This window comes from Caretta caretta, chromosome 2 (genome assembly GCF_965140235.1).
Source record: "Caretta caretta isolate rCarCar2 chromosome 2, rCarCar1.hap1, whole genome shotgun sequence".
Classification (NCBI taxonomy): domain Eukaryota; kingdom Metazoa; phylum Chordata; order Testudines; family Cheloniidae; genus Caretta; species Caretta caretta.
The window spans coordinates 91722761-91744397 of NC_134207.1; the positions used below are offsets into that span (position 1 = coordinate 91722761).

The 21637-nt window shown below is 40.7% G+C and overlaps 1 protein-coding gene across 3 annotated transcripts in view; it reads right to left on the minus strand.

Moving 5' to 3' along the window:
* The window catches only part of SPIRE1 (spire type actin nucleation factor 1), a 187187-nt gene that overhangs the window by 22903 nt on the left and 142647 nt on the right, over positions 1 to 21637 (minus strand). For 2 of the 3 annotated variants that reach the window (XM_075125320.1, XM_048840210.2), the window contains exons 7-9: positions 17741 to 17827; positions 17167 to 17296; positions 4380 to 4549 (exon numbers count right to left, since the gene is read on the minus strand). In XM_075125320.1, coding sequence (XP_074981421.1) covers positions 4380 to 4549; positions 17167 to 17296; positions 17741 to 17827 — 387 coding nt within the window. Of the gene's footprint in view, positions 1 to 4379; positions 4550 to 10577; positions 10620 to 17166; positions 17297 to 17740; positions 17828 to 21637 lie in introns of all 3 variants that reach the window. The other variant, XM_048840209.2, reaches the window with a different exon arrangement.

Sequence of the window (21637 nt, forward strand, 5' to 3'; positions counted from 1 at the left end):
ATCATCATCTTTTTTCCCCCAGCAGGTGGGCATGGACATTCAGCTACTTCTGAGGTGGGCTAGACCTTGCTCAGAACCAACATAAGAATTCAAAGGAAACTATTCGTTTTAAATAATTTAGGAAAGAATGAGAGCGATGGATATTTTGTATTTCCCACTGTTTATAAAAACCAGCTCTGCTTAGATAATACACACTCCATACGCATTATTTTTAATTGTCTCTTTGCCCTATCCTCCTCACATGCACAGAAAATGTGAACTATTCTATTGTACTGTGACTTCTACAGTGATAAGCTTCCTTAGCAAATTAATACTACTGAATCATGTGGAGTAATTATTCATGATTCTTGAGAGGAATTTGCTTAGGCCAATGTCTTTGCTGTTGATTTCTAATGCAGGCAATATGAAATCTCACAAGCAGAAGTGGCATGAAATTAAAATCCTGGATCCAGACACCTTTGGACACATTTAGATCCAGATCCAAACAAGTATAGTCTCCTAGCTACTGAGAAAGGCACATCTGCTTACAGGCATAACTTGAGGGGAGTGCCTGGATGTGTCACCACCAATATTATCGTGTGTGTGTGTGTGTGTGTGTGTGTGTGTGTGTGTGTGTGTGTGTGTGTGTGTGTGTGTGTGTGTGTGTGTGTGTGTGTGAGAGAGAGAGAGAGAGAGAGAGAGAGAGAGACAGACAGACCTTGTTAGGAGATGATTTCTATAATTATTTAAAATACCCAGGGCTTAGATTATCACATCCTTATTCAGACACGCAGGCGAGTATGGGTCTCCTTATTCTGATTGTGACTTTAGTAGAAGGGTGGGAGAGCAGGGCCTGCTTGCCTCATACTGATCTTTGCACGTAAGTAGGCAGGGAGGGGACTCCAGACCTCCCATCACAGCACTACCCACCCAGCTAGATGGGTATATAATAAGCCGCCTCACAAAAAAGCGGAGGAAATTTTGTCCTCCCTCAGAACAAAGGAGGAGCAGGGGAAATATTGTGAGTTGAGCCACAGTTAATTCTCTGGTCTGCTCCTGGGGCAGTGCAGCTGTGTGCAGCCTCTTTTTCAGGGTAGATTGTAAAATCATAATCTGGGGAACCCCAGTGAGTAATTCTAAATAGGTTAGCTCAATTCATTCTCTATACAGTCACAAACATGGAAATGACCGAGTCATTCACAGACAATTAGAATACCAATCCCCATCATTTATATATGCCACAAACTTAAAAATCAGAAAATAAATATGGCATTTCAACATAAATAATGGTCTTGCTTGGTTCTCTTTAATTTTCTTCACAGGTCCTTTTACCCAATTTTTGTCAATCTGGTAACTTCCCGCTATTTAATTTATCTTTTTTACTTCTTCAACATTAAACACAGCACAGTGCCCAAGACCTAATCAGCACTGAGCAGGGTAGCATGATTATCTTGCTTGTTTCACAAGCTATTCAGTTAATTCAACTCAATAGAAGATTTGTCTTTTTTGCAACAGTATTGTATGGTTGATTTACATTCAATTTATTATTTGCTCTATCCTCCAGAGCATTCTCTATGGGTATCTCAGTCTATGCTGTACTCCCCAATCCATAATCATGCATTTTATTATTCCTTCCTATGAGGATCAATTTACATTTATCTTTCTGACTCTTTTTTTATGTACTCAGTTCATTTCTCCAAGTGAAAGATCATGATGCGTTAGCCTAGCACTGAGCTGCAGCTTACAGGAACATGAATTCTAGTCTCAGGTCTTTTACTGACTGCTGTTACTATTTTGTTGCCCCTCAGTCTTATTATTAACAAAGCCTCATCTACTACTATTGTATACCTAGTTTACAGATTAGATAAGAGAGGTTACTTCAGGCAAAGTTATGAATAAGACCCAAAATCTCATCCACTTTGTGTCACACTGCCTTTCAGAATGAACATGCCCAATTATGTGCTTCCATAACCCACAAAACTGCAGTGATGCTCTGTCAACCTCTAGCAGCTTGACCACATACAGAGTTTTATGACTCTACTGCCTCCATTCTAACAGACACACTTCTTTAGCATAAGTGATAGAGACTCATACTTTTACCTCCAGATACAGGTGCCATGTTCAACTCTCACAGCTGACCCGGAACAGGGACACTGTTACACTTGGCTATGCTTTCTGTAACCTCCAAATCACACTCTGCTCCCAGAACCAGGAACAGATACCACAAATCCTTATGCCCAACAGTCCACTAGTGTTTCACAAATGGCTGTATAACCCACTTGCGGATCGTACTTTGTTTCCCCCTTTATCAGCTGATTCACACAGGGGATAACAGTATGCTTTCCACTACCAGGGCTTCAATAGCTCATGTGGAAGAGATCAGGAATGTGGATTTTTAGGTTGCAGGTTCAAATCCTGTTAATGAACCATATGGAAGCAAAATGTGTGTGTGTGAGAGAGAAAATAAGTGTTTTTGTTGGATTATTTTTATATTGCAAAACATTATATTTAGAAGTTATTTGGATGGTGTGTTAATATTTGTTTTATTATTACATTTGAGTGTTTGTATTTTGGTTAATGGGAGCTGTTTCTTTAAGAACAGGATGGGGAACTTATTGGAGAGCATATTTAGAGACTGAGCAGTGTGTCAGAGAGTTTGTCGATGAGTCCTCTCCAGAGAGGTAAAGACTGCCTATGTAATTTCCCAAAAGGTCAGAACTTGATTTAATAAATGTAATTTTTCAGACAGCAAGCAGGTGTAATGTTTTTCCTGCAGGTCATCAGATCTCTGCTTGAGCTGAATCATAGAATCAACAGAATCATAGAATATCAGGGTTGGAAGGGACCTCAGGAGGTCATCTAGTCCAACCCCCTGCTCAAAAGCAGGACCCATCCCCAATTAAATCATCCCAGCCAGGGCTTTGTCAAGCCTGACCTTAAAAACTTCTAAGGAAGGAGATTCTACCACCTCCCTAGGCAACGCATTCCAGTGTTTCACCACCCTCCTAGTGGTGAAAGTTTTTCCTAATATCCAACCTAAACCTCCCCCACTGCAACTTGAGACCATTACTCCTTGTCCTGTCCTCTTCCACCACTGAGAATAGTCTAGAACCATCCATTCCTGAGCTGGATTCAACGTTATTTCCATCTAAAGCAATGGTTTTCAAACTGGGTCGCAGAATGGAAGGCACTGGGTCGCAGTGGCCCTGGTCAGCACCACTGACCGGGTCGTTAAAAGTCCCGTTGGCAGTGCTGCCCGGCTAAGGCAGGCTAGTCCTTACCTGTTCCGACACCGCACTGAGCCCCAGAAGCAGCCAGCAGCAGGTCTGGCTCCTAGGCGGTGGGACCACATGGCTCCGTGGGCTGTCCCCACCCCCAGCACCGGCTCCACACTCCCATTGGCCGGGAACTGGCCACTAGGAGCTGGGGAGGGCGGTGTCTGCAGGCGAGAGCTGCACAGAGCCACTTGCACACCTCCTCCTAGAATCCGGACCTGCTGCTAGCCACTTCTGAGGCACAGCATGGTCTGCGGTGCCAGGACAAGCAGGAAGCCTGCCTCTGCACCCTGGCTGCGCCGCTGACCGGGAGCCGCCAGAGATAAGCCTATGCCCCAACTCCAAGCCCCAATCCCCTGCCCCAGCCCGGAGCCCCCGCAAACCTGGAGCCCTCTCTTGCATCCCAAACCCCTCATCCCCGGCCCCACCACAGAGCCTGCACCCGCAGCCCAGAGCCCTGACCCTCTCCCACACCCTAACTCCCTGCCCAGTGCCCCCTCCCACACCCTGAACCCCTCATTCCTGGCCCCACCCTGCAACCCTCACCCCCCACACTCCAACCCTCTGCCCCAGCCCTGAGCCCCTCCCACACCTCAAACCCCTCATCCCCAGATCCGTTGGGTCGCAACTGGGTTGCCAGAATAAAGTTTGAAAACCACTGATCTAAAGAATGTGTGGTTGCCCATAAAGGAGATGAGTTTTGTAGGTCCCAGTTTCAGCTCCCACATCATAAACTCATGCCCACACTTTGTGCTGAATTGTAAACTCCTTGGGAGACTGTCTCTCACTATGTTTTTGTACAATGCCTAGCACAATGGAGCCATATTCACAGTTGGGGCCTTCAAAAAACGCTCCTGCATGGGGACCAAAATTATGTTACTTGCAATACATTTACAAGACTTGCTCACATTGTAACTGCCATGATTATTTAGGATCTGACTTACGATTTTTGAACTTTTTGGGGTTGGCAATGCAGTAATCCAATCCTCAAATTATAACTAAGAAAACCCAGGATTAAATAGCATCTATGAAATTACTGCCCCAGTTTATTAGTTCCACGAATCAGTAGAAAGACTAAATTCTGCAATTCAATTGAGGAGAAAGCATGGGCCCCTGTTGTCTTACCTCTGAATCCGAGCTATCCAGTTCAGCCAATGTAGGGGCTTTAAGGAGTCTCTTTCGCTGCATTGTCACTTGGGTAGTGCTGACGCCATTCATCTTTGCTTGTGGTGACAAGCCACCATTTGCTACAGAGCTGTCTGCTAATTTTCTTGAGGCCTCTGGTGTGGACACATCTGGTAAAAGAAACAAAATGGTTGTACTTGGAAGTTAGAAGGAATAGATATCAAGGCAATCAACTTGTGATGCCCCTCTCAGCTCTTACTGCCAAGGCAGTGTGCACAGAGAAAAACCTCACTATGATAATTACATGTGTAAGGTTATTTTACTTTAGCAATATGTTGCTCAGAAAATTACAGGTCGTGGTGTGTGGTACAGACATGATGTGAGAGAATGAGAGCAGTGGAAAAAATAGCAGTGCACTTTGATTTTTTTAGACTTCAGCATTAAAAAAAAAATCCTCATTTAAAGGAATAAACATCCTGCCACCTAATGATTTGCTACAATTAGCTAAATAATCAGAATCCAAAGAAACAGGGATGCACTGCTAAAACCAGACACGTGGATCTCCAGTGAATACCAAGACCATTCTACATTGAAATTATGAGTTTTGACACAAAACAAAAACAAACTATTCCAGTGAAAGTGCAATTATGCTTTCTTTTTCATATACTGAACAGTAATGACAGTGAGTTATAAACATCTTGTCTAAAATGTGCATAATCCCATGTTTATATTTTAATGCATATTAAAAATGAAAATGTATGCATTTGGTCAAGTCTTGCATCATGTAACAATGGAATCATGGGACCTGATTCTGTTTACACCTACACAGATTTTACATGGGTGTAACTTTATTGAGTCCAGTAAAGTTGCTCTGGATAATCACTAGTATGAGATCAGAATGAGGCCCATATAATGTTAGCATGAGGTCTGCTGCGCCCAGTCTAAACCTAGACAATAATCTAGCTTTCGATATTCTGGCGGGAGGGTGGGGGGGCGGAGAAGGTGAGATTGACATGTCTGTTTTATCCCAGAAAAAGAGCAGAGAAAGGGTGAAGTTTCAATATGTTTAAAAATTTTCTGTGTGTTTGGAAGAGGCAGCATGTAGTGGGAAAATTTACATCTCTGGTTTGCATATTTGCCTACACATCTGGCCTTTCTATCTATCTATGCAATTGTATGATCCCCATCAGTGTAGTGAATAAGTACCTCATAATGTATTTGCCCTCACAACACCCTTGTGAGTTAAGGAAGTATTATTGCTTACAGCATTTTACATCTAGAGAACCGGCAAAGAGAGGCTAAGTGACTTGGCCAAGGTCACACAGGATCTCTGTGGCAAAGCAGGGAATTGAACCCAGCCTCCCAAATCCGAGGCTAGCACACTAACCACTGGAGCATCCTTTTTAGTCACATGTGTAGCTGCACTGGTGTAAATAACTAGTACAGACATAGTTTATTCTGGAGCTGCAGGAAGCAGCGCAGGCCGAGGGATGTGCTGGCCGCCATTTCCCGCAGCCCCCATTGGCCTATTTTTAGACAGGAAGCCCAGAACTGAAAGAAGTAATTCAAATATTTAGAAGTGTTTACTGATTTACTGCAATACCCTGAAATACAAGTGAAACTTCAGGTAAATCTACTAGAACATAATATATCAAATTTGTTTTGAATAGCTCTTAAATACGACATATCATCCATCATCCCCCTCTACTCTGAGGAAATCCAGAGGGAAGGTTTTTTTTGCAAAATAAAAACAAAAACCCACACGCACCTAATTTGCAAAAAAAAAGTTTGTGAATAAAAGGTTTGAGTTCAGTTTACTGTGATTCACGTGGTCAGACTATTAGTTATTTGTGAACAAGTGGACAACTGCTGGGTACTTGTGGAAAAAAGTGTGAATGAATAAAGCTTCACAGATTTCAGCACAAACAATTTGCCCAAAAATTCTAACAGTGTTGTTTGTTACCCTCTAGTCACATCTGTTATTCTCCGGTTTAAAATGTTTCAGTAATCTAATCAGGAATCAGAAACATTGCCATGTGCTGATTAACCACACGGCTCCTAAAAAAAAGATTGAATAGTCAAAGTGGACAGCTCAGAAATTACTAATAAGTATCAGTTTATTGGTTACGAATGCCCATGAAGAAAATCAGGTTTGGTTTGCAAACAATTAGCTGAAACCAACAGTGGACTAAATTTATAATAAAAAAATACCCATAAAATATTTGAACCCGTTCTAGATCATACAAATGATTGTGAACACTTCTGAAGTGATTCAGCTGCTGCCCAGACAACCATGTGTTTCTAGGGGTTCCTGGAGTGACCATTGTATTACAGTAGAAATTAAGTTTTGCCAGAGATATAGGGGCAGTGACTGGGTTGCAAGTCACGGATTCCAGGGTAAATACTATCTGAAGCATTAGGACAAATACTTTTGGTTTCTCTGAGATTCTCTTAAGCTATCAAATATTTCAGACCACGTGGAAACAACAAAAAGCTTTGGGTTTGATTACTTGACTACATAAGCCATATTCTGTTAATTCCTTATGTGTTACTACTTCTGTGTCTCTGGCTAGTCTTAAGGTATGTGTGTGTGTGAGAGACAGTGAAAAGACCAAAAAAGCTAGGATAAATTGAAATTTATTTTTATTTACATGTAAGACTACTTCTCTTATGAAACAGGGAATTAAGTAGATCACAGATTATATGCTAACTAACCATATGGTGTTTCTGTCCTAAACAGCTTTCATTGACACATCATGGGAACAGAAAACTGGACCTGGTTTCTACTGTAAAATATGCTCCTTTGCCTTAACATTTTTACAGCATGTTAAAGCGAAGGCAGAAAAGAAAATGGATTCTCCGGACTAATATAGATTTGTCCTACATTAGTTACACTGTGAGAATACTGGGGAAAGACTATATGATGAGTAATTGTAGCACAAAGGTATGCTCTTCATTATGATAGAGGACTTGCATATTCAATTCAGACAAGAAAACTAATCAGTATACTGAAAAATTTATCTTTCTAAGTGTGGGTAGCATGCTCATTACCATGGTAACTAAACTAATAGATTATCTGCCTTTCCTCAGCATTTTCCTGACATTCAAATGGTATTCAAATGATGTGTGATCCTGCTCAACCTCTCACAGATTTGGGCATAGGAAGAACCACCCCTACTGGAGCCTGGACACAGCAGCTCTGGAAAACAATGAAAGCATTAACTTTGTAGATATGAAAAACACATTATTTCAGCAGACGTTATTTCATTTTTTTGTGTTCAATTTAGAGGACGAAATGGGTCGTATGTTCAGGGTCAGATGCTCCCGTCTTTTGAGCCATGTTCAACACAGGTCCAGGGAAGCAAAAAAGTGGCTTTAAGCTATCTTTAAGACTGCTGTAACTTACATCCAGCTACTAATGGCTCTATTTCACAGCTGGGAATAGGAAAGTCTTGTGCACACCTTATTTCCCCTAGAAATGCTCCCTGTGCCAATGGCTGAGAAGATTGGCACATACCAGCCACACTGGCTCAACACCCTCAAGTTTCCCTAACACAAGGGGAATCCTCCACTACTTGGTTAAGCCAGCTTTACAGCTGCTTTGGACCACCAGAACAGCACAAAGCCGCTGTAGAAGGGACAAGAACATGTCCTTTAGCATGAAATTTGAGAGGAAGGTTCTTCTTTTCAGTGAGAGTTTATATCTTTATGACATCTCTTCAGCTGGGCAGACAGCAATGAAAACAAACATCAAGAAAAAATGTGAAAATAATAATTACAAAATGGAAGCAAATTTAAAACCCTCCCATCAAAATAAAGAATAAACAAAAGTATCAACAAAGCAACAAAATTAAACAAAACTATTTGTCTGCTTTTTATTTACATCCCAAACTAAATCATTTTGTGTTGTCTGATCTGTTGTCTCACTTCTCCCTAAGAGAATGTTTTGATCGCCCCCGAATTTGCTTCCAAGGACTATGTATATGGATCATTCAGACAACAAAGCAGTATCACATCTCAGTGTGAATCACATGAGTGTTAAAATACATTTAGCAAATGGATAAAGAAAACAGGAAGAGTTCTTCAGTGGTCAGTCAGAAAGATCAAATCCAAGGCATAGTTTAGTACTGTAGGTTGCTATGAAGTAGTTTGTATTTAACAAAGATATTATGATAATGAATTAATAAAGGATGGTTAAGCAAAATCCTTTTGTATTTAAATAAGTAGGAACACATCTCAGATCCATGACTGAACAGGAATCCTGAAAAGAGCAAGTTAACTGAAGACAAGAAGAGAATAAGCAAACAGACACATGTAGAAGGGATAGGGCTGGACGTCCTCCCTGCTATGCTAATCAGTAAAGATACTCTTGCCATGTTCTGTTCTACTCTCCTGCACTATCATTCAGTTTTATTTGGAAGTAACAGAAGAGTTGAAAAATAAAAGTTTGACCACTTACACTAGTATCTGACCTTATGTGCAAGGAATTTCCAGATCTTAATAGGACACAGCGTAGCATCTAACATGAGCACCAGCTAGGGGAACATTTTGCAGCCATTAGACAATGTTATAATACACTATATTAGATGCTCACTCTAAACTCTGCTGCTGGGATTACCAAATCATTGTGCTTCTTTACATCATGATAATAAACCATTAAAATATGGTCTTTCTAGAGGATAAATAGGAAAACATTGGGCCATATTACCTCCTCCCATGTAAAAACCATAGGAGGTGATTGGAGGTGAAGGGTGAGAACTGTGTGAGAGTCCCAGGATATTCCTTGTGTGTGATGGCGAATGAGGGATATAAAAGATTTTGCTTCCCCACAGAACGAGGGGATGGATTTTACTCGGAACCAGCTTGTCTTAAGGATCTACTGGAGAAACAGGATCATTCATGTGGAGGTCCCATAACCGCACCACCTCTGAGTCATGCCTACTTAGCTGCATGGAAAGGATAAGATCTGAGTGTACAGATTTCTCTTAGTGCATAGGTCTCAGGGGCTGATGTGGTGCATTGGTATGAGGTAAGAAAGAATCTAAATGGTTGTGAATGAGGGCGTTTGGCTTCACACCTCAGCACACTCCTCTGAGAGTGTTCAGGAGCACTGAAGGCCCCTTACAGTCTGTTATTGCTTATACCCTTACTATAAAATAAAAGGCACTAGAGAAATCTAGCCATCTATTAGGTTCCCATCCCAGCTGTAGGCAGAATACTACAGCAGAGATGGGAGCCTTCACCGAGTAGAAGGTAGTTTTCTTTCTCGGGGGTCAGTCTCAGCGATAAGTCCTGCATCCTCATTAGGAACTTTAAATGCTTCATTTATGACTACTGAGACTTCCTCCTCAAAGAGAGGGAATTCACAGAGAATTAGACAGAAGAACCTGGGTACATTAAAAATGAATAAAAAAATCCAAGATGCTGGCCCAGGAGTGAGTCCCCATGGATTTGTTAGAAGATTTACACTCTTCTTTTACATTTTAATGCTGCAAAGCTTATTGGAGCAAACATGTATAACTAACAAATATTCTAACATAGCTGAAAGTAGTGTGGTTCTTCATAAGAGTTTCACAGTGCACTGACAAATGAGATTAAGTTATACACACTATATAGATATATACATTGGTGCAGTGTGTGTGTGTGTGTGTGTGTGTATGAAATGTTAATTAAGAAAATTTCAATGAAAGATTTAACAATTAGTTTTTGAATAATCTCAAGAAATAGAATATTGCAGAAGATGGTCAAGTCAAAAAGTGACTCCCTAGACATTTGATTTTAACACACTACAGTACTTATATTTATTGGTCAAACCAATACCAAAAGACTATAAGATTTAACTAAAAAGCAAAGCTTCAGGGGAAGGGCTGATTTAGTAAATAATAATAAAATCAGACTTTAAGGTGAAATAGTGTACCAAGCCTTTTCCTAGGGTTTAGGGCTAGCTGCGGACCACCTTATTCTTCACAAAATTCAATCACAGGTGAAATATAGTAGTTCCTCCTGCGTGCACATCCCTATTTGGTAGCAGAACTATAGATTTTAATAGGAAATCTAGCTGAATCTTTACTTTCACTGACCATGGCTTAGAAGAATCCCTTCAAGTTTCTTTCTTACATGAGGGTTAAACAAACAAATGGATGGAACAAATTTCACAGTAAACACAATAACCACGTCAGGTGTTATAGCACCTTTTACCTGACAGGTCAAAACTGTAAGACATGCTAAGTGGCCGCATTGCTGAAAAAGGAAACAAAAACAACAAAAGAAAACAATTCAGCTGTTAAGAAAAGATTAGGTCCACTTAAGACATTTTGGATTCTGACGCCCAGGCTAATATAAATCTAAAATGTGTCTAAAACATGTTTTTCTTTATTGTGGTAGCACTGGAAGTGTAAACACTATAATAGCATCACTGGCACTTGCAAATACAGTATGTGTAAAAAGGTTTCAGAGTAGCAGCCGTGTTAGTCTGTATTCGCAAAAAGAAAAGGAGTACTTGTGGCACCTTAGAGACTAACCAATTTATTTGAGCATGAGCTTTCGTGAGCTACAGCTCACTTCATCGGATGCATACCGTGGAAACTGCAGCAGACTTTATATACACACAGAGACCATGAAACAATACCTCCTCCCACCCCACTGTCCTGCTGGTAATAGCTTATCTAAAGTGATCATCAAGTTGGGCCATTTCCAGCACAAATCCAGGTTTTCTCACCCTCCACCCCCCCACACACAAACTCACTCTCCTGCTGGTAATAGCCCATCCAAAGTGACAACTCTCTACACAATGTGCATGGTAATCAAGGTGGGCCATGTCCAGCACAAATCCAGGCTCTCTCACTCCCCCCCCTTTTTTCCCGGGGACACACACACACACACACACACACACACACACACACAAACTCACTCTCCTGCTGGCAATAGCTCATCCAAACTGACCACTCTCCAAGTTTAAATCCAAGTTTAACCAGAACGTCTGGGGGGGGGGGGAGGGGTAGGAAAAAACAAGGGGAAATAGGCTACCTTGCATAATGACTTAGCCACTCCCAGTCTCTATTTAAGCCTAAATTAATAGTATCCAATTTGCAAATTAATTCCAGTTCAGCAATTTCTCGCTGGAGTCTGGATTTGAAGTTTTTTTGTTGTAAGATAGCGACCTTCATGTCTGTGATTGCGTGACCAGAGAGATTGAAGTGTTCTCCGACTGGTTTATGAATGTTATAATTCTTGACATCTGATTTGTGTCCATTTATTCTTTTACGTAGAGACTGTCCAGTTTGACCAATGTAAATGGCAGAGGGGCATTGCTGGCACATGATGGCATATATCACATTGGTGGATGTGCAGGTGAACGAGCCTCTGATAGTGTGGCTGATGTTATTAGGCCCTGTGATGGTGTCCCCTGAATAGATATGTGGGCATAGTTGGCAACGGGCTTTGTTGCAAGGATAAGTTCCTGGGTTAGTGGTTCTGTTGTGTGGTATGTGGTTGTTGGTGAGTATTTGCTTCAGGTTGCGGGGCTATCTGTAGGCAAGGACTGGCCTGTCTCCCAAGACTTGTGAGAGTGTTGGGTCATCCTTTAGGATAGGTTGTAGATCCTTAATAATGCATTGGAGGGGTTTTAGTTGGGGGCTGAAGGTGACCGCTAGTGGCGTTCTGTTATTTTCTTTGTTAGGCCTGTCCTCTAGTAGGTAACTTCTGGGAACTCTTCTGGCTCTATCAATCTGTTTCTTTACTTCCGCAGGTGGGTATTGTAGTTGTAAGAAAGCTTGACAGAGATCTTGTAGGTGTTTGTCTCTGTCTGAGGGGTTGGAGCAAATGCTGTTGTATCGCAGAGCTTGGCTGTAGACGATGGATCGTGTGGTGTGGTCAGGGTGAAAGCTGGAGGCATGTAGGTAGGAATAGCGGTCGGTAGGTTTCCGGTATAGGGTGGTGTTTATGTGACCATTGTTTATTAGCACTGTAGTGTCCAGGAAGTGGATCTCTTGTGTGGACTGGACCAGGCTGAGGTTGATGGTGGGATGGAAGTTGTTGAAATCATGGTGGAATTCCTCAAGGGCTTCTTTTCCATGGGTCCAGATGATGAAGATGTCATCAATATAGCGCAAGTAGAGTAGGGGCTTTATGGGACGAGAGCTGAGGAAGCGGTGTTCTAAATCAGCCATAAAAATGTTGGCATACTGTGGGGCCATGCGGGTACCCATAGCAGTGCCGCTGATCTGAAGGTATACATTGTCCCCAAATGTAAAATAGTTATGGGTAAGGACAAAGTCACAAAGTTCAGCCACCAGGTTAGCCGTGACATTATCGGGGATAGTGTTCCTGACGGCTTGTAGTCCATCTTTGTGTGGAATGTTGGTGTAGAGGGCCACTATGGATGTAGAAGCCATTATTAAGGATCTACAACCTATATCACCAACAACCACATACCACACAACAGAACCACTAACCCAGGAACTTATCCTTGCAACAAAGCCCGTTGCCAACTGTGCCCACATATCTATTCAGGGGACACCATCACAGGGCCTAATAACATCAGCCACACTATCAGAGGCTCGTTCACCTGCACATCCACCAATGTGATATATGCCATCATGTGCCAGCAATGCCCCTCTGCCATTTACATTGGTCAAACTGGACAGTCTCTACGTAAAAGAATAAATGGACACAAATCAGATGTCAAGAATTATAACATTCATAAACCAGTCGGAGAACACTTCAATTTCTCTGGTCACGCAATCACAGACATGAAGGTCGCTATCTTACAACAAAAAAACTTCAAATCCAGACTCCAGCGAGAAACTGCTGAACTGGAATTAATTTGCAAATTGGATACAATTACTTTAGGCTTAAATAGAGACTGGGAGTGGCTAAGTCATTATGCAAGGTAGCCTATTTCCCCTTGTTTTTTCCTACTCCCCCCCCCCCCCCCCCCCCAGACGTTCTGGTTAAACTTGGATTTAAACTTGGAGAGTGGTCAGTTTGGATGAGCTATTGCCAGCAGGAGAGTGAGTTTGTGTGTGTGTGTGTGTGTGTGTGTCCCCGGGAAAAAAGGGGGGGGGGTGAGAAAGCCTGGATTTGTACTGGACATGGCCCACCTTGATTACCATGCACATTGGAGGGAGAGTGGTCACTTTGGATGAGCTATTACCAGCAGGAGAGTGAGTTTGTGTGGGGGGGGGTGGAGGGTGAGAAAACCTGGATTTGTGCTGGAAATGGCCCAACTTGATGATCACTTTAGATAAGCTATTACCAGCAGGACAGTGGGGTGGGAGGAGGTATTGTTTCATGGTCTCTGTGTGTATATAAAGTCTGCTGCAGTTTCCACGGTATGCATCCGATGAAGTTAGCTGTAGCTCACGAAAGCTCATGCTCAAATAAATTGGTTAGTCTCTAAGGTGCCACAAGTACTCCTTTTCTTTATGTGTAAAAAGATATTTTAAAAGATAGAGCTGCAGAACACTGGTTTTGGAATACAATAAAACCAGATGCCAACACAAGAGATAAGCATCTTGAAAAACAGAAAGTAAGGTTTTCACTTAAAGTAACATTTATGAAAGAAAAACCTGTAGCTGAAAGAGAAAAAAATTAAAAAGTACAGAACCACATTTCACAAAAATTTCAGTGAACCGAAACAAAGATTCTTATATTTTTGGAAGCTTAATCTCCCATGATCATAACTAATTAAGAGAGAGATTAAAAAAAATCAACGTTTGGCATCTTTATGGAAAAAACACCCCCAAAAATCTGACAGTGTGTGTAATGCTGAATTCTGCGCCTGGTTCAAAGTTGCCCCCTGTTCTGGTTTGCCTCAGTCTTCAAAATGGATCTAGTATCCTGCGGTCTCCTTTTCAGCCCTCCAAACAGTTTGTTCCCATTTGTAGGACAATAAGCAATCAAAGGTTAACGGGGTCTGGACAGTTTATTTAACTAACATCCATGTCCTATATATATATATATTCTCAGCTCGGTCAATGCACCTCACTTCTGACATACAGCGCCTGGACCAATCCAGAACATAAACTGCCAACTGTATTAAAATTGGTCCACATTTTCAAAAATATAAAACGTCTAGTAGGGATTAGCATAATGTCAGATTCGTTCTTACTTGAGACTACTTTAGCAGGTCATATCTGCACCTATTTGCCTGAATGCTGATTTGCCAGCCTGTAAAATGTGCACGCTTGTATGAATGCTCCAGCAGCCACACATCCCCTTAAGCTATGTGTTTAAAAAAGGTTGCATAGGGATAAGCCTTGGAAATGGGAATCAATTAAGGTTATGTATAGTAGGTGTCTGACCCAAAGCCAAACCTGGGAGTGGAGGTACTTTTCCTTTAGAGCAAGAATGGACAATATAAGCCAGAGGCAACAGCAAATGCAAAAAGAATGGCTAAATATATTAAAATCTCTGTCCACTTAAATTACAGACAGGTTTTAAATTATTTTTTCCAATGGCACACCCCTCACTACTAACCTAAAGCAAATGAAATACAGAAGGGAAGAACTGGTTTTCTCCAAAGCTCCATTAGCTCAACTTTTTCATACCAGGAAATAAACCCTTTCAACTACAGGAGATACACTTTCTATGTTTCTCTTTTTCTTCCATTTTATTCAGACCTCTTATGAGCCTATATAAACCGCTCATTTCTATCAGACACTTATTCATACTGGTCACTCCTATGTTGCAAAATTCTCTGTGTGTAATTGGTTATGCACAATATGATTACCAAGATAAATTACCATATTCCAAACAAGGTTTCTTTATGCTTTTGATAACAGAAAAACTCCAGCACACATATAATATACTCTATATTTTCATTGATACACTCCAAAACTTCATTTATTTTCACTGTTGCCAACTATGCCTGTCCAGATGGTTTAAATGCATTATCCACAATCATCTCCACATCTTTCTCCCATCTGTGTTCTATGTTGGGCTTCCATTTAGATTTAAAATCCTTAAGCCTTATTACCTTACATTTTCACTACACTAAATTACATACAATACTTATCTATCTGTAAGTCAGGACTATTTATAGCTTTCTGAATGCGGCTGCTCTTTTCCCATCCCCAAATCTATCAAAAAGATATAAATTTTGCTCTGAAGAAAATTTTGATTTTTCACACAACAAATCTATTGTGTCAGTTTCAATATGAAAAAAGAAAAAGCTAATACTTCTAACACAAGAAGCAATACCTTTGAATGAGTCACAAAATATTTTTTCTTTCTTCATGCTAATGACAATTAAGTGTTTACACAGGTGCTGAGAGAAAAAACTTGTTAGTCTACTGTAGTCTGTACAATAAACTCTCTTGAATTCTCCATTCATAGCTAAGCATGCTCTAATATTCCATTTTTCGAACCATATAACTGAGTGGTGAAAAATCTGACCGGACTGAAAGAGGACTACCACAAGACTTAGTCCTGCCTTCAGTGCAGGGGACTGAACCTGAAGACCTTTCATGGTCCCTTCCAGTCCTACGATTCTATGATTCTAAGACAGAGTTCCCAAATGGAGAACATATCGTATATTAAAGCTGAATTTTTATATTCTTAAGTAAAGAAACTGAATCCACTCGAGATTCTGCTGAGCTTCCAGTCTTTCATATAAGAAAGGGTCTGAGAGGTAAAAAGAAACCAAACCATAAAGCAACCATAAATCAACTCCACAGCAGGCTCCAGATGGTCCACAAAACAGTGTTCAGAACATCCTGCTGCTAAAAAGCATCCAAGTGTCACACAAACACCCCCCAAAATTGGCTGAAACAAGGGTGATAACAATTTCCCCTGACAGATGATGAATAAATACAACCCATTTGAGTTTGGACCACTGCCTTTAAACAAATGTGCTAGGCGTAGATATCCTGCCAAACAGAACAACAGAAAATACAGGTGTATGTTGTTTTTTTGCCACTTTAGCCACAACATGTCACTCTTTCTCTGCATAAATCCAGCTAACAAAGCTTCTCTGTGACAGTTAAATACTTTACTCTTAAAGAAGGAAAATGGAAGTAACAGTTTAGAGTATTTGCAACATCTTTAGTGGTCACACTTTGCTTTAGTTCAATGGTTCTGAGGCACAAAGTGGCGACTTGTGAAAAATGTCATACTTATAGAATTTTATAATAGGCAACTGATTGTTTAATGTACACTGCAGAAAAACTGCTTTGCAATATAGATCTGAATCAGTCGCTTACTGAAATTCATATGAACGCTTACTGCGGCTCCATAACTTTATACAGTGAAGCAAAGATTTACATTCAAAATGACTGCAATGCTCTCAGCTCAAAAGTTCAGGGAAACTTAAACACAGATAATCAATAAAGAACTATGAGCTTAATGAAGCTGAGAGCAGGAAACAAGAATAAAATGAATTTAAAAAACATCTGTGTGTAACACATTATATTGCATATTAGGGAAACAAACTTCCATTCCCATCCATGAGATGATCTAATGTAACTCCCACTGCTCAATAATCAACATTTTGTCATTTAAAATCCCCTAATTATGACATCAGAAACCTGATGCAATCAGTCAAAATCACACATCTTTTATTTTTAAAACAAGAAAATAATCATTTCACGGTACTAAATTCTTCTGTTCCTAAAGTTACCAGAAAGGATGCAGAGCCTGCAGGGTCGACCCTCTTTTCAACGGGTACGAGTTATTTTATTCTCCATTTTAATTGAGCTCAGTGCAGACATTGCCAAGATCCTTATATGGAGCACTTTTGTGCAAGTACTGCTCCTCAAAACTAGTATAAGCAAAAGCAAGTACTCACCTAGCCTGCTACACCTGATCTCATCTGGTGAGACAGGGCGCAGCTTTCTTTCTGCCTTGATTTCCTCCAGTATCCTTTCATGGAGGCTGCGTGGCCGTGGTGGGGTTGGTTTCAGTTTTCTCGCAGAGGCCTTGGGTATAAGAAGAATGAATGTTCATTCTAAGCATTGTTCCTGGAATGTGATTTCACAAGGATTCTTTCAAATAGCAAATTATTGTGAAGTGATTTTACTTTCATTCACTTATAAACACGGTTGAGTACGTTCCTCACAAAGATTTTTTAACAAGAACATTGGAAGTATAATTTTATAAGCAGATAAGATCAACACAGATTCACAAAGATACTGGATAACTGCTAAGGGTCAGTGTTAAGGTTTCACGATTTTACAATGATCTTCCTAAACAGACCAGAAAAGTTAAACAGCTCTTGTGTGAAACACATAAGAATAAATGCACAGCACACAAACAAGAGATATAATTTGTACTACTACACTGTTTTAAAACAAAACACTAAAACACAAACACATTGAAAAAAGCCAGCCTTTCACTGTGAAGAAACATATTGGATTGCATACAGGATTTAATGGGGGTCGTGATCGGATGAAATCCAGGATTTTTTCATGAGCACTCTTTTTTAATCGAGGTGGAATATCCCCATTGACCTGAAAGGAGGAAAATGAAATTAATATTTTTATACTTTATATTCACATTTTTGCAGTGTAATGAGATCATAATATACCGAGGAAACCTGTAGAATTTCAAACTTACATTAAATAGATCCTAAAACTGTCATCAGACTCAAAGAGAGGAATAATCTGTATGCAATACATAGACAAGAAATGCTGCAGATAAGAGCATTTTGGTTTTACAAATGGAAAATGAGTGCGGATGTACAGATGTAGAATAAGTGCAATTGCAGTAATGTTAATTAATAAAATTTAGGATTAATCGTTGATGCAATCAGACATCAGTGCTTCCAGTATGTTTGTGGGAGAAGACTGGGTTTGTGACTAGGGAAATTTGTCTATACCTCTCTTTGGAGGACAGTGTGTCAACAGGCCTCAAATGAAGAAGTATTAGAGCCACATCTAGGAAAGCAACTCGTGAGGCTGGCAAAACCATTAACTCTTATACTGCCTCTAACATTCTTCTTTCAGGGAAGGCTACTAAGAAGGTCATAATGAGGCAACTTGGGCACTATTGAGGGTCCTGAGATTTCCTTGACTTCTTTTCAGCCTTGTTTCAGACCTGAGTACAAGCACACACACTGCTAGTCCCACTGACTATCTGCTTCTGGCAATGGAAAAAGCCAACTGTCCATTCTCATTCTTTCAGATCTAGCAGCTGCTATCAACCACAACGCCTATGTCAGCACACCTTACCAGGAGTAAGATGGTGCTAGTATGGAGTGGCTGCATTCTGAATTTCCTGGCCTTAGGTCACCTTACAAAGTTTATCAATTTACTCATACTTTTAAAATATTTTGAAGTATAAATGAAGCTTGGAAGTGAACTAAAGAGTTTGATAACATATCTAAAATTAATACTTAGTAAAACTAAGCCAGCAAAAAGTATATCCTGCAAAAGGAAGAGGAAAAAAAAAGAAATGTCTCTTTGTATGGAAGAGCTTTTCTTATCTTCAGAGCTACAACATCATTTCTTTTTCAGAGGTCTCAATTTGGAGATAAGGAGAAACGTACACTAGAGTATTTCTCTGCAATACGTCAGTAATATATTGTAGATACAGGTTATATAATAAAGCAGCTGCTCTCATGTAAGGTACAACTCATAGAGCGTGCTCCAGCAAAAGATTGCAGCAGTTTGGCAGCTGGGGGGGGAGGGAGGGAGGGACTCAGTGGCCAGTTTGAGGCAAATGAATGCAGCAGTGACCTTTTGCTGACTGCATTCTGTGCCTATTGCATGAAATTCTCTGCTTTACCCATGTCACTGCCATGAATTTTCTAAAAATGAATGAATAAATAAATAAAAGTCCATGATTTTCACAAGGCCTGACTTATTAGTCAGCCAGAACACAGTATTCAGAGAAATGGGTTAAAATAACAGATGGCCTACACGATGCATGTATCATATTGAAACTAAGCTTCTCCCCTTCCTGGGCCAAGAGAGACAGCCAGCCTCTGCAGCAGTCTCTCACTATCTCTTAGTAAGAGACTCATTGCCAGCTGCTGCTGCCTGCTCATCCCCTCCTTTCTTTAAAAATTGATAGGCCGGAGTCATTAACAGTTTAGGGTCCCTTTGTTCCTTGCTCAGGCTTGGAGAAAAAGCCTGATTGCCTGGCTAGAGCCAGGCAGGGGAGCATTTCCCGTAATAGTTCCCCCATCATTCCTTTAAGGATCCTTGGTATTGTCACTGGCGTATTTTTTCCTCTATTGATGTTTCATTTCCTGTTTATTTCCTCCTAATAGCTTCCTTTGATTTAATTCTCTGCAATCAGGCAGAATATCAAGAAGGTAAATGGAGGCGTATATATTATTGATAGAAACACAGAACTCTCCCACATCCTTCATGTTCACCAAAAACATTAAAGAAAACTTTTCAATTAAATGGTTTTTATTGACATTTGATGGGGAGAATATTATTTTTAAAGCAATTATGTTTTCCCCCTTCCTTGTAAAAGAATTGATAGTTTTCACAGGTCTGCATGATTCACTTGATTGGTAATGAGACTTGAAGTCTTCTTCCTCCAGGTCACTGGTTCAAGCATTGTCAAAGTTAGTAGTGATGGAAAGTTGTTAACATTTGACAGCTGTTTGGTGAGCTGGCAATCTCAGTCCAGTCCCAACGGGACAGTTATCAACATCACAATATAAAATAAATAATAAACAACATTGCAGTTCTAGAGGACCTTTGATCTGAGGATCTCAAAGAGCTTTACTCCCTGAATTAACCTTCATACCATCCCTATACAATCAGTAAGTATTTGAATCCCTATTTCACTACTGGGAAAGCTAAAATACCTAATTTGCTCAACTGATTTCCCCAAGGCCACAATGGAAGCGTATGGCAGAGTAACTGATATAGCCTCAGTAGAAATGCCAAGGACTTATGGTCAAAGCTGAGACTCTGCACACTACTGAAAAGCTTTCATTGCCATTGTAAATGCTGTATTTTTTCTGCAGTCAAACTAACTTCTGTTTCCAAAATAGTCACTCTTTCACAAGCATTATTTATTAAAAAGTGATTATAAGAACTGGTGGTTATGAATGCCCTTACAGAAATAGAAGTCTTGGCTATGGATTAAATAGATTAGGTCAGATATGCACAGTACAAGCATATCTGTGCCACACAGCCAGGCGCAGAAAAAAAGTGTTAAATATTTGTAATTCTGTTCAGATACCAGACTGGAACCAACCACATACTGATGTTTAATCAAAGTATCTCAAAGCACTGCCAAAAATATCCTATATGTAAAAATCAAAATGAAAGAAAAATGCTTACATTTAAAATTCTGAAGAATTTTGTACAAGAGTACATTAAAACTAGCAACATTACCTATTAGAAAAAATGTGGCCTGAGAGTGCAAGATCTACCAGAAACATAAACCACCACATAGCAAAAGCACAGTGAGATGAAAACACAGTGAAGGTGGCTTCCTACACTTGCTTTCAGCCCACCACTTTCACATTCAATAAACAAATATGATTTGCAGATAAACAGGTTGGCTGCAAATGGCAAGTCTAATCTTGAATGGTTATGATAATAAATATAATTGTGTATTTATAACATGCCTTTGATCCCAAGTGATTGAAAAGCACATTACAAATGACATTCAAAAGAATTGCTTTACTCACCATTGAAATGAAGCTATCTCAACACAGCCACACCAAGCAACACTTTAGAAAAAGCACAGTAGAACAATGTATCTAATTGACAATGCAGTCAATTCAACTGATACTATGTTTTGTATTGTGACAAAGTTCCTCCTCTGCCTTGGCGGGTCCTGCACTTAGTGGCAGATTTGCTCGCCTCAGAGATTCACGGCCGCCCTCAGTTTGGCCACTTTTGCTAGGGGCTCAAACCTGCCATTCACTCAGCTAACCTCATCACTGGGCAGCACGGGGAAAAGGAGGAGAACAATCCCCACAGTCTCTGCTGACTCACCTAGTGGGTCGGGGGATAGGCCAGGGACCTTCCCCTCTGGTGGGACCCACAGTCCAGGTCACCTACTCGTCTCAAATAGGGAATTCAGGGGGATGGGAGGAACCTGGGCCCGCCCTCTACTCCGGGTTCCAGCCCAGGGCCCTGTGGATTGCAACTGTTTACAGTGTCTCTTGTAACAGCTGCGTGACAGCTACTTCCCCATGGCCTCCTCCCAACACCTTCTTTACCCTCACTGCAGGATCTTCCTCCTGAAGCCTGATCACGCTTGTACTCCTCAGTCCTCCAGCAGCATGCCTTCTCACTCCCTACTCCTTGCACACCCTCCCCTAACTGATGGGAGGTCCTTTTTAA